The sequence below is a fragment of the Phyllostomus hastatus genome, unplaced genomic scaffold (genome assembly GCF_019186645.2).
Source record: "Phyllostomus hastatus isolate PE091 unplaced genomic scaffold, TTU_PhHast_1.1 phas_contig_2, whole genome shotgun sequence".
NCBI classification, from domain to species: domain Eukaryota; kingdom Metazoa; phylum Chordata; class Mammalia; order Chiroptera; family Phyllostomidae; genus Phyllostomus; species Phyllostomus hastatus.
The window spans coordinates 2,243,270-2,257,209 of record NW_025333718.1 but is presented as its reverse complement, the minus strand read 5'-3'; the positions used below and the strand labels follow the sequence as shown (position 1 = coordinate 2,257,209).

Sequence of the window (13,940 nt, the reverse complement as noted above, 5' to 3'; positions counted from 1 at the left end):
AGGTCCGTTTTTAGGCTTTCTGTTCTGTTTCATATATCTGTCTATTCTTTCAGCAATACCACAATTGATTGTTGTGGCTTTCTTTATAGAAAGTCTCAAAATTATATAGTGTTAATTCTCCCACTCTGTTCTTCTTCAATATGCCTATTGGGGTCTGACATGTACCATTTTCCTTCTTTCTAAAGAACTTTTAATAATTGTTGAAAGGCATGTCAACTAATCCCCTCAATTTTTATCTGATAAAGTCTTTATTTCTACGTCACATTTTGAAGGAGAGTTTTACAGGGCACAGAAGTCTAGTTAATGAATATATTTCTCTCAACAATGTAAGTATTTCATTCCACACTCATTTCTTGTATGGTTTCTGAGAAGTTACATGTAATTCTTTATTTAAATTTATTTTTAATCATTTAAAAAATTTTTCAATTATAGTTGACACACATTATTAGTATCAGGTGTAAACTCCAGTGATTAGACATTATATAACTTACTAAGTGATCAACCTGATAAATCACACACCCATCTGACACCATGCATAGTTATTAGAATATTATTGATTATACTACCTATACTGTACTTTACATCTGTATGACTATTCTGTAACAACAAATACGTACTTCTTAATCCATTCACCTTTTTCACCCATCCTCCCAACTCTCTCCAATCTGGTAACTGTCAGATGTTCTCTGTCACTATGAATCTGTTTCTGTCCTGCTTCTTTATTTTGGTTTATAGGTTCAATTGTTGATTGTTTTTATTGTTCATATTTTAATCTTTTTTCTTCTTGTTAAAGAAGAGATCTATCTATATCTATCTATCTATCTGTCATCTATACTGGTTTGGTGGTGATGAACTTTAGCTTTTTCTTGTCTGGGAAGCTCTTTATCTGTCATTTGATTTTGAACGATAGCTTTGCTGGGTAGGTAATCTTGGTTCTAGGTCCTTGCTTTTCATTACTTGAATAATTTTTGCCAATCCCTTCCAGCATGCAAAATTTTTGTTGAGAAATAAGCTGACAGTCTTATGGAAACTCCCTTGTAGGTAACTAACTGCTTTTCTCTTGCTGCTTATAAGACTGTCTCTAACCTTTGGCATTTTAATTATGGTTTGTCTTAGTGTGGGCCTGTTGTGCTCACTTTGTTTGGGACTCTCTATGCTTCCTGTACTTATATGTCTATTTTCTTCACCAAGTTAAGAATGTCTTCTGTCATTTTCCCAAACAGATTTTCAATTTCTTGCCCTTTCCCTTCTCCTTCTGGCACCCCCATGATGTGAATGCTGGTATGCTTGATGTTGCCTCAGGTGGACCACCATCCCACAGAGCAGGACTTATTTCAGCATGGCTCTGGTGCCTGCTGAATCTACCCCTTGAATGTATAGGTGCAGGGGAAGGTGTTTGGCTAATCGTTCTTCAATGTGATCTGAAGCTGTCAACTCGGTGCACTGGTTCTGGGGACTCTCAGGAGGTGCAGGCCAAAGTCAGCCCCCACCTGTGCTCTGCCCAGGGCCACCCAATATAAGCTACAAAGTGATCTGCAGATGACTACTACTTCTGCTGGGCTTGGAGGTGCCCAGGTGAGGGCAAGCTATGAACCAAGGCTGGCTGCTGCTAGTACCAGGGTTGGGCACGCTACAGCCGGATGCTGTGTGTTTTGAGAGATTTTAGGAAAATCTGAAGCCTGAGCCAAGACAAGCCATTCTTATGGAAAAGCAACTGGAAACCATTTGGATGGGTCCAAAAGTTGGGTGGGGCAGGGCTTCAGGGAACCACTAGGGCAGGGCAGTGTGAGCTAGGTTGATGGAATCTTGATATGGAGCCCGCCTACCTGCTCTATGGTGCAGAGGGTCTCATCAAAGGAATAATGGCCTCTGCCAGCACTTCTATCTGGGAGAAGGCTGGCCCCCTGCTCTCACCTTGATGGTAGGCTATTCACTTCCTCCTGTATCTTTCTGATGTCTCTGGACCTACTGCCCTAGCATTGGAGTTCAGAGCAAGTGAGTCTGAGTAAGTCTGCATGCAGGCCCTTTAAGAGAAAATGCCTTGGACCCCAAAAGTCTCTGTCTCACTCAGCCTCAATCCATGATGGTTTTAATAGTCAGAAATTATTGGGACTTCTCTAAATTATGAGGAATTCTCTTCTAGCAATGGAACTCTGACTCTGGGCTGGGGGAACAAGTTTGGTACTGGAACCCTTTGATCCTTGGGTGGACCTCCACAGCTGAGATATCCCTCCCAATTTTTATCCACCACATGTGGGTGAGGGACTAGCTGATTCCATGTCTCCACCCCTCCTACCAGTGTTGATGTAGCTGCTCCTTTAATTCTCCAGTTGTAGGACTTCAATTCAGCCAGATTTCAGGTGGTTCTGAATGATGGCTGTTCTGTAATTTAGTTATAATTTTAATGTGGTTGTGGAAAGATTTGAGTACCGCATTTACCTAGGCTGCCATCTTGACCAGAAGTTGGATGCAATTCTTACAAGTAAGGTGTTTTTCCTCTTATGGCCTTTTTCAGGATTTTTAAAATCTTTGATGTTCTAATGTTTACAAATTATATGCCTAGGTGTAAATTTTTTTGGTGTTTATCACGCTTGGTGTTCCCTAGCTTCCTGGATCTGTGGTTTGGTATCTAATGTTAATTTGAGAAAACTTAGTCATTACCATATGCAATATTTCTTGTGTTCTTTTCTTTTCTCTCCTTATGGCATTATGCATGTTATACCTTTCATACTTGTCTCCCAGTTACTAAGTATTCATTCTTCCTGTTTTCAGTCTTTTGAAATCTACATTTTAAATATATTGGCATACCTGATCTACTCTGGAGAAAATTAATAATTTGGTATGTATAGAATCAAGCTCCTAATAGCTCATAGAAGATAAATAAGTCCATATGTAAATTTCAAATAAGTGTGTTTAAAAAATGGATTTATGAGATACCTGTATATATTAAGGATACTAATCCCTTATCATATTTTCAGGTTAATCTTATATTTTGTATAGTTCAGTATCTTTTCCTTTGTAACTTTGTTTTTAAGTTTAGAAAAGTATTTCATATTCAGAAGTCTAGTGATCCAGTATTTTATTCTAGATTTTAAAAAATCACTTTTATTTTGATAATACTCTTTAACTCATCTAGAATTTATTTTGGTGTATGAAATTAAGTAAAAATCTAAGCAGATATTTCTGAAATAGTTTTCTAACTCCTTCTTCATTGGTTTCTGTGTTTTTAAATCTCACTGGGGTAGTAGAGCTTATATGGTGAAAGGACAGATTTAAAATTGGACTGTCTGAATCCAACCCCAGCTCTGCTATGTTACCTGTTCTGTGACCTCATTGAGTCCCTAATCTCATTGTACCTCAGATTCATCACTTCTGAACTGGCAATGTTAATAACATACATACTTTTGGGGGTTGTTTGGACAATTAAGTGCTATAAGATATGTAAAGTGTGTAGAAAAGCCTGTCCTGCAAGTGTTTGTTGTTATGCATAAGTCTCTATGTTTTCTGTTAATGTTTTATTTTTATATAAGAACTATATCACATTATTGTAGTTTTATAATAAATTTTGTCTGCTAGAGCAAGATGTCATTTTTCACTCCTCACTAGCTTGTCAAGATCACCCTACCAAAAAACCCTAGAATTTTTAGTGAAATTGTTTTACAATTTATAAACCAAACTGAGAACTCATATTTCAAATAATATTCAGTCATCCTATATACAGAATCTGGCAGAAATAATGCCTGCTTGAGTGTGGTTGGTAGGGCAATAATATGGAGATAATAATTTATAGTTTTAATTTGAACATTTCACCTAAAATGTCACATAGTGTGCTTGAGTGCAATATTGTTATGTTACAGAATTACATGCTCATGATTTTATAATTAAAAAAAGGGTATTATTTGTGCTGGACCCTGTATGTTCTTCAGTTTTCTTCATTTAGTACCAAATTTTTTCATTAAAGCTCTTCCCAAAATCTTATTTTCGGCTATTATGGGGTTTTCTTCTTTTAATCAAATCCCACTTGATTATGGCTGCCTCTCTTCTCCCTATCTACCTTTACTTTTCTATATAGTTTGTATCTTATATTTTTGTCTCCTTGTCTGTTATCACCATTGGAATGTAGATCCTAAGAGGGCAGTAACTTAGTCTATTTGGTTGACCACCATCTCCCCAGTACTCAGAATACAACCCAGATGTAAAGATATTTGCTGAATAAATAGGTAAATACAATGGTATTTATATTGCATTCAGTAATTTTGTGGTACTCTCGTTTTTAATTCTTGTATTTTTTATAAGAGTCTCAGGTTATTTAGGTAGACAGGCATTTTACCTCCAAGTAATAATGCTTTCATCTTCCTGTCAAGCCTGTTGTTTAAGCTTCAGGTTTATTAATTTGGCCAGAACACTATTAAATAATAATAGTAATAATAGCCATGTTTTATTGTTACTAATTTTATTATGAAATCCCCAATTTTATTTTTAAAAACAAGGCACTATTTAAAGCTTAGCTATTTAAAATATTGACACTAAAATGGTATGTCATATAAAAACATAGTAAAAACTATTTCCTAAAAAACCAAAGGTAACTAACTGTGTTATGCACAAAAGTTTCATGTTTCTAGGATATTTCCTAACTTAGAGGTCACAAATGTAATTCATTATTAAAATAACTTTTACCTTATAGTTTTCTGCATCTTGAATGAGATCTCTCATGGAAGTAGACAACTGATCCTTTTCTGATTGAACAGATTTGAGTTCTTCCTTTAGAGTCTGGGCCTATTTTAAATATATAAAAGAGAGTTTTTATGAACTGGAAAACTTGATTTTCTAAAATGTAACATTCTTTAATCTTGCATTTTTAAGTCACTTTACCTCTCTTCTGCTGGAATCTAGTTCTTTCTTTGCTTTCACAGCAACTAGTTTTATCTTATTTATTTTCTCCTCTTTCTCTTTGGATTCTTTTTCTAGATATTCTAAAAACATAAAATGAATAGGTTATATTATGAACTCAAAAGGAAAAAAGGGAAATATTCAAATTATTTATTTTAGCCTTAGAAATTGATCTTTAATCTGGAACACGAAATCTGCAATTTGAAATTAAAAGTAATAAAATAAGTACCCAAAACATTAATATCTATTTAAAAAATGGTATGTGTTAATTTTAGAGAGAGAGAAGGGAGAGAGAAAAACATTTGTTGTTCCACTTATTTATGCACTTGTTGACTGACTCTTCCAAGTGACCCAACTCGATTGAACTCACAACCTTGGTGTATCTGGATGACGCTCTAGCCAATGGAGTTACTGGGACAGGGCAATACCTATTTTTATTAAGTGAAAGCCTAATTATTCATTACCTAAGTGAGGCAAACAATGTGAAAAATCTCCACTTTATTCAATCCTTTGAAATAGTCCTTTTTTTCCCTTTTTTTCTCCACTTTGTATCTAGGAATTGGAGAGGCTTTTGGGACATTTTTAACCTAAGAAGACCCCCTTGAAAAACAAGCATGCCAGGATTTTAGGAGGTAATTTGAAAAAAAGGATCAAGTAGAAGAGATACCAGATGAAGTGATGTATTTATGCTCCCTAGGCACACTCCTCTTGGTTGGTGGCTCTTATTTTTATGATTAAACCTGTAACGTGTTCTATGGGTCCAATCTTGACCTCTCCCATTAACAGCTTTAGCCATCTTTCCCATTTAATCTGCACTATTTCAGGTTACTTCTTGAGGGTATCATTGCTTAACTTCAGTTATGATTTGAAGTTACGTCCCTACTCATTAATCTAGCTGCACCTGTCCCCCTACACACTTTCTCTGGCTGCTGCAGATAAACCATCTATGTGTGTGTATAGCACAGGACAACTGTTTCAATTCTGCATTTCATCTTCTCACCTATTCAGGCATCAGTGCAGCAATTCTTCCCATCTCCTTTTTGGTTGCAGCATTTCTCCTTCTCTATTAGTTTTTTACAATTTATAAACATACAACAAGAAAAATATCATCAAGAGACCAAGGTCAGGAATAAATAATAGAAGCAGCCTAAGTGGGTTGCAGAGAGGTCACGACAGGATAGGTGAAACATCATACACACACACACAAAAAGGCAAACCACCACATTTCCCTTCTTGATATTGTTCCATCTATTCTTTCTTTTATAGCAAAACTCCTTTTAAGAGTTGTTTATACATGCTTTCAAATTTCTTTCTCCATTTGCTTCTTGAACTCACTTTAGTCAGGTTCTGGCTTTGGCACATCATGGGTACTGTTACCATCAAGTTATCAATAACATCTACATTGCTTAATCCAATGGTCAGTTCTTTGTACCAATGTTATTTGATCTATCACAGCATTCACCATGGTTAAATATTTTACCCTCTTGAAACACTTCCTTCACTTGTACTTTATTTGCCTTGGCTTCCAAGACTTTTTGTGCTGTCTTTCTACCTGACTGACTGATCCTTCTCCATCTCTTTTGCTGTTTCTATCTTTCTGATTTTAAATAATGGAGAACTGTGTCTGGTCCCCGCCTCCCCCACCTTTTACTTCTACACTCATTTCCTTGGTGATCTCAATCTCATGGCTTTTAATGCTAACTATTATGTTGATTATAACTTTTTATCTCTGAGCTAGCTCTCTCAATTGCAGATTTGCATATTTAACAGTCTGTTTGACATCTCCACTTGTGTCGGTACTTACACTTAATTTATTTAAAACTGAGCATGAGCATATAATCTCCCTAACCTGACTTGCCCCAATCATCCATTACAGAAAATTGGGAGTCATTCTAAACTCTTTCAACTACTTTCTCCCAGGAATTATGGAAACATTACATAATGCTAAGTATTTGTTTCTTCATCTTCAAAGGAGCAACCCCATAATGTTACTATGAAAAATAAATGGATAAAATAAAGTCCCAACTCTCTGCATTGGACTGGTGCTTCTATGCTCAGACTCCTGTCTCTCCAGGTTCTTCCTCTTATGGACTTGATGTTATATACATTAACATACAAGTACCTGCTGTTGTCTCTTGCTAGAATCCCTTTCTTCTTATGACAAATTTTTCATTCAAGACACAAGAAAAGCACAGCCTATTCTGTGGTGTTTTACTAACTTAAAACAGGCAGTTACTTTTTGTACTGCCAACCCTATACCATGTGCACACATCAAACTACTGTAATAACAGCCCCTTCTGGCACTAAGCTCTTTGAAGATGTGGTCTGTATCCTAATCACCATTCTTTTTCTCTTTTTAATTTTTAAAAGATTTTATTTATTTTTAGAGGGAGGGGAAGGAAAGGGGGAAGAAAGGGAAACAAAGATCAACGTGTGGTTGCCTCTTACATGCCCCTTACCGGAGACCAGACCTGCAACCCAGGCATGTACCCTAGACTGGGAATCAAACCAGCAACTCCTTGGTTTGCAGGCTTATGCTCAATCCACTGAGCTACACCAGCCAGGGCCTAATCACCTTTCTATTACTAGTGCCTAGGTAGCGGGGCATTCAAATAGTGTGCTAAGTAAAATATACAAAACAATCATAGAACTATTTATACATAAAACCACATCGATCCTTTGCTTGGATTAAAAAGAAAGTGACAGTTTTGAAAGGCAAGCAAACAGATGGCAGAGAGGCAAGAATGGGGAAATTGGGAAGAGAGAGCTATTATTACTATTTAAAGACTCATTAACTTGCTATTATATTTCCCAATCTATTTTAACACTAAGAATCTGTGTAATTGTGACAACATATGCAAAACTGCTTACCTATTTTTTCTGCTAGTTCTTTTACCAAAGGTGGTTGATCATTTTCTACCAAAGGTGATTTCTCTAAGCAATCCTAGATTTTACAGGGGGGGAAAAACAGAATAATTTCATTTCTGGTGATAAACTGATTGTAACATTAAGCATGAGAAAATAATGAAAGCATTCATACAAAAAGCAATTTTGTGAACCATCTTTTTCTTCCCTTGAAACCAAATATTGACTTATACATATAACATTCACCGTAATGTCCAAAGCCAAGATAAATCCAGCATATCAAATACATAAGGAAAAGATTAGCTGATTAATCATACTGTCACAAATTTTAAGAAATATCTAAAATTTTAGCTAATTACCACTATTGCCTCCTATTTTGTTCAATAGTGCTCTTTAAGGTATTATGTACATCGCATAGGAAATTCAAATGTTTCATGTTTATTTGCAGTTTTGCTGTTGACTAAGTTATACAATGTTAACCAAGACATTTAACCCCTTATCATTTAATTTTATCCAAGACCATAATTCTAAAATGATCTCAAACCAAAAAGCTATTAATGTGATAACAGAACACGTAATATGGGAATGTTTAATGCAGTTTTTCAGAAATTTCTCATTTGCTCTTAAATATTAAAAATTTATTTGACTTCAAAATGTGAGTTTATAACTAAGAATTTATTTAAATCAATAAATTCAAGTTAATAGTACCTTTAATAATATCAACTCTGCTTTCACATCTTGCAATTCGGATTCTTTTTGTTCTAGTGCTACCCTTAGGTTATCAAGTTCCTTTATAAAAGATTTTTCTTTTTCATTATGGATTTCAATTTTGCTCCATAAATTTTTCGATATTTCTTCAACTTGAATTGAAAGATTCTTATTTTCAAGCATTGTTTTTTCATTATCATTCTTCATTTCTAGAAAATCAAACTGCAGGGCCTCTTTTGCTGATTGGATTTCTTCTAACTCTTTCTTTAAGAGAACTTTCTCTTGTTCACAATCTCTTAGTAAAGACCTAAATTCCTCACATTGAACTATATTCACCTCTTGAAGGCATTTAATATTTTTTTCTAACTCTACTACCTTTTTATCATATTGAAATAGAAAGTTGTGTTTTTCCTCATTTATTTTAGCTAAGGATTTACCTATGGCTTGTAGGACATTTGCAACATCTTGCTCTTCATTTTCTTCTGAAACTTCTGACTCCATTTGTTTAAGAAAACCATACAACTGTGTTATGACAAATAACTTCTGAACTTGCTCACTTTCAAACTGTTTACTTATATTATCTCGCTCTTCAAGTGTTAACTGAAGTTTCTTTTCTAATTCAGAAATATGTTCTTTAAGCATAAAATGTCCTTCTTTTTGAGATAGGAAAGCCTCTAAATCCCTACTCAACTGATTCTTTTCTGAATTTAGTCTATTGTTTTCCTCATAAAGAGACTTTACTTCAGATGACAATGATTCCTGGTCTTCAGAGAGAGTTTTCAATTGAACCAAAAGGTTTTCTAGCTTTTGGTTATTTTGATTATTTTCTTTTAAAGTTTCTTCTAGCCTTCCTGTCAATTCATTTACCTTATGTTCTAGCTCACTGTTGTACTGGGTAGTTTGCTGCAATTTCTCCCTAAGCTCTATAATTAATCTTTTTTCCTTCTCACATTTTATGTGGAGATCATCCGTCTCTTCATGAGACTTTTTTATTTTACTTATGAAATCATCTTTTTCTTCAGTAAAAGAACTTATCTTTGCTTCAAATTCTTGTAACATGGACTCTCTCTGACTAAGACTAACTAAATACACTTCATTCTTTTCTTGAAGATTTTTTGTGGCATTTTCAAGTTCTGGTACAAGTTCTTTTTGTGATAATAACTTCTCATTTTCTCTTTGGAGATGATTCACAGTTTCAAGAAGAGCATCTTTTTCCTTAAAAGCAGTTCTGAGCTTCTGCTGAAGTTCATTAACATCAGATGCTTGCTGTTGCTTCATGGATTCAAATTCTTGACTTATTTTTCCAGCAGATTCTCCTAGTTCTGTTTGTAAAATTTCCATAATCTCTTGCAAACTCTCATAATTTAATACTGCTTCTTGCTTTTCTTGCTGTAGGTTTTCACACTGCTCCTTAAGACACTGTATTTCAAACATTAATGTTAATTTTTCTTTTTCTGAATCTGACAAAAATGTCTCATGTAATTCTGATATTTCTTTTTGATGTTGTTCCTGAAGACTCTGTACTTCTTTGTTATGCTGTTCTACAGTATAGCAAAATTGTTTATTTGAATCTTCTAACTCAGATTTTAATTTTTCGATTTCACAGCCCTGATCTTCTTTAGCTAGTAATAATTCATTAATTTTAAATTCTAAGTCTTCCCGTTCATGAAAAAACTCATCCTTTATATGCTGGGCATCAATTTCAAGTTTTAATTTAAGATTATTCATATAAATTACCTCATCTTTTAAGATATTATGTTGAGACTCTAGTTCTTTTAAGGTCTTTTCTAAGTATTTGACTTTTTCATTTACTATTTGTTCTACAAAAGTATCTTCCTGTAAGAGCAAAGAACATATCTGATTTTCTTGGTTTGCATTTGAGGCTTTCCCTAAATTTTCTATTTCACATTCATATTTCTCCTGCATGTTCTTCTCACTTGCCTCACATTGTTTAACTAAGTTCTCCTTTAGCCGGTTTAAATTATTTTCTTCTGGTTTATGTTCTTCAGCAGAGGCTGAAATTTGGCACATTAATTCTTTCACCTCTTCTTGGTATGCGGCTTTCAACTGCAGAAGTTCTTCTTGCAAACTATTAATATCTTTTTGGTAATGCTGAGAATTAGACTCAATGACATTTTGGAGATGAGTAATTTCTTGCTCCTTTTCATTTGTGGCAGCTTCTAATTGCTTTTGCAGATATAAAATTTGCTCCTCATAGGCTGGCCTAATTTTCTGAACCTCTTGTTGTTTTTTAACATTATCTTCATAGTTACTCTGAAATTTAAGTTGTTCTGAAAACTCTAATTGTTTTTTTGCTTCTTCCAATTCCTTTTGCAATCTAGTTTTATCTTCATTGTGTTTGAAATGTACTGCCATTAATTCATTTTTCAAATTTTCCATTTGCTTCATATAGTTTCTTTGTGATTGTTCAAACTCCTTGTGCATATCTTCCATCTTAGTTACAGAATCCTATTATAAAAATAAGCACAAAAATTATTTAATTAAGACTAAAGAAACCACAACCCTCATGAAAAGTATTAGCCACAAGCTAGCTAGAGAGAAAGGGAAATGAGCAGAAAGGTACACAGAGAAATAGGGTACTGATATTCAAAGAATTCTACTTAGGCTCTGACTACCTTAAGTATGACAATATATATCAGCAGTACTAATGTTGTAATAGGAAATTTCTCTCTCTTTTTTTTTAATTTATTTGAGAGAGAGAGGAAGGAAGATGGGGGGAAGGAGAGAGGGAAGGAAAGAAAGAAAGAATGAGAGAGAAAGAGAAGGAAGGATGGAGGAAGAGAAAGAGAGAGAGAGAGAGACATCAATTTGTTGTTCCACTCATTTATGCATTCACTGGCTGACTCTTGTGTGCCTGAGCAGAAATTGAACCCACAACCTTGGTGTATTAGAACAATACTCAAAACAACTGAGCCATCAGGCCAGGGCAGAAATTTCTGAATTTTCTTTTAAAAGGACAAATTAGGTAGGTTGTTTTAAGTCACAAGGCTTTAATGACCATCTCCTGAGTAGATTAATAGAAGATTTCTTGGAGAAATTTGCCCAGACCTATGAGGCAACTGAATATCCTAGAACTGGGTGGATAATACTATTTAGAGTGTTTGTGAGAATCAACCTACTTAAATAAATACTTTTCTAAGAAAGATTTTAATTATTTATTTTTAGAGAGAAGGGATGGGAACGAGTAACAGAGGGAGAGAAACAACAGTGTGTGGTTGTCTCTCACATGGCCCCCACTGGGGACCTGGCCCACAACCCAGGCATGTACCCTGACTGGGCATTAAACCAGCAACCCTTTGGTTCACAGCCCACACTCAACCCACTGAGCTACACCAACCAGGCCTAATAAATACTTTTTCATATAAGAAATGCTTTTATTTCATTTTTATCAAAGAAGGACATTAGCAACAAGGAAGATTAAACAATGCAACAAAGAAATGTTAGCTCTGTCTCTGTTGCTGAGTGATTTCAGTTATTTTTCTTTTTAAATATAAATTTGTTTCCTTGTTTGTAAATTGTTAAAATCAGATCAGATGCTTTTTAAGGTCTTAAGTCTAAAACTCATGACCACACTATATAAGTTAATAAAAAATTAAAATATTGCCTTACCTCGAACTGTTGCTTCATTTTAATATTTTCCTTCTTCAGAGAAAGACAATGTTGTTCAGTCTCTGCTTTTTCCAGAAGAATAGTATTTAGACGTTCAGTCAGTGCCTATTTTGAAACAAGATTATTTGTTTGCCTGAGGTTAAAAATGGTGCATTTACCATATACATATTTATCTCATCTTTCCCAAAAAACACTAAAGTAAGAATAACAGATTTAAGAAGTTATATTGATAGGAACAAAGAGAAGGGAGAAAAGATATGAAGATATGAGAAATTTCAACATATTTTTGGAAAACTGAAAGTGAAAGAGGAGAAACGGAAAGAGAGAGAGAAAGAAAGCTACAACCTAAGGGCCTTCACAGAGAAACACTTGGGAGAAACCAGAAATACTCTTTAAAGAAGTACATGCTCAGGAACTGGAAGCTCCAGATATTGTTGAAGAAGGTACTTGGTGCAAAAAGTGGGGATTGGGTGACGATATGAAGAAGGAGTAGTTAAAATAATAGGTAAGAAATTTATCCATGTCCTGTCTCCCTCAGAGATAGGTTTATTCTCTGCAGAACTTAAATAAGAAAGGAAGTTAATAAAATGAAGATTAACAATTTAAGGGTCATTTCTTTTTAAAAAAGCTAACAAAGCAGACAACCTCCAGCAAGACTGATCAAGGGAATACTGAAGTAACAAAAATGTTATGAATAAAAAGGGAAAAATATCTACATATAAATCAGAACTTAAACAAAGAGAGAATTATGAACAATTATTTGGCAATAATATTGAAAACTGGAATAAAAATGTCTAGAAAAATATAGCTTTACTAACTCAAGAAAAATAATTAAAATGCATAATTAACACTATATCTACTTAAAAATCAAACCATTTATTTAAAATTGTCCACCAAAGAAAATAGAAATAGTTTTCCTCATGAGTTGCGTCCAATTTTAAAAGAACAGATTATCCCAATTACATGTGAACTTGTCAGACAAAATTAAAAGCAAGAAGAATTTCCAAGTTATTGTACAAAATTAGGATAACTTGGTTCCCATACCCAAGGACTTCACAGATAGGAAAACCATAGTTCCATTTCATCACAATATAAACTTAATCCTTCATGTTAAAATCTGGATGAATGTTAAAATCCTAAGTAAACATTAGCCTACCATCCCCTTGAATTGCCTACCAATGAACTTATGTGAAATAATAAAGAAAAACTTTGTTGTTTTAAAAAATAAACAGATGCAGAAAGTTTAGTTCTATATTAAGTTATACATGATTTTTCTAGAATAGAAAACTAATTTATAACTTGAATAACTGATGTACACTTTCCCCAATCACCCCCCAAAGTAATTTTCTCATTAGAACTGGAAATCAAAGATATAATTCTCATTTAAATTTACCAAACCATTACTTTCTGAGGCTTGAGTGGTTAGGATAATAGGCATTAATATTAAACTAATAATCTGAAAGGTGAAGTTGGCTAACTGAAGAGAAATTTTCTAATCTCATATTTAGTTTTGACAGAATGGGAGAATACACTGATTAATAAGAAAGGGCAGATAGATATTGATATATTCTGAAATGGATTTGTATGAAAAGTATTTTAAGAGCTAAGAGTTAACTGATGTAAAATTAAAATTTGTGGTTTTCTTTTCAAACACAAAAGCTTCCTTCTGGTGTGTGTGTATGTGTTCATGTTACTTGTGTTGCACACAAATGTGTACATAGGCATGTGTATAAAATATCCCCACAAATATATGGTAATAACAGTAATAATGAACACTTATTGAGCACTTATGTGACAGACTCTAAGTGCTATACATGTACTTGCTCATAATACTCAAAACAACCCTA

At 34.2% G+C, this 13,940-nt stretch overlaps 1 protein-coding gene across 3 annotated transcripts in view; it reads right to left on the bottom strand.

Annotated features, from left to right (window-relative positions):
• GCC2 (GRIP and coiled-coil domain containing 2) overlaps nucleotides 1-13,940 on the bottom strand; it is a 92,993-nt gene that overhangs the window by 74,473 nt on the left and 4,580 nt on the right. For all 3 annotated transcript variants that reach the window (XM_045835191.1, XM_045835190.1, XM_045835192.1), the window contains exons 5-9: nucleotides 12,094-12,198; nucleotides 8,464-10,932; nucleotides 7,762-7,834; nucleotides 4,873-4,973; nucleotides 4,678-4,776 (exon numbers count right to left, since the gene is read on the bottom strand). In XM_045835191.1, the coding sequence (XP_045691147.1) occupies nucleotides 4,678-4,776; nucleotides 4,873-4,973; nucleotides 7,762-7,834; nucleotides 8,464-10,932; nucleotides 12,094-12,198 (2,847 nt within the window). The remainder of the gene's footprint in view (nucleotides 1-4,677; nucleotides 4,777-4,872; nucleotides 4,974-7,761; nucleotides 7,835-8,463; nucleotides 10,933-12,093; nucleotides 12,199-13,940) is intronic.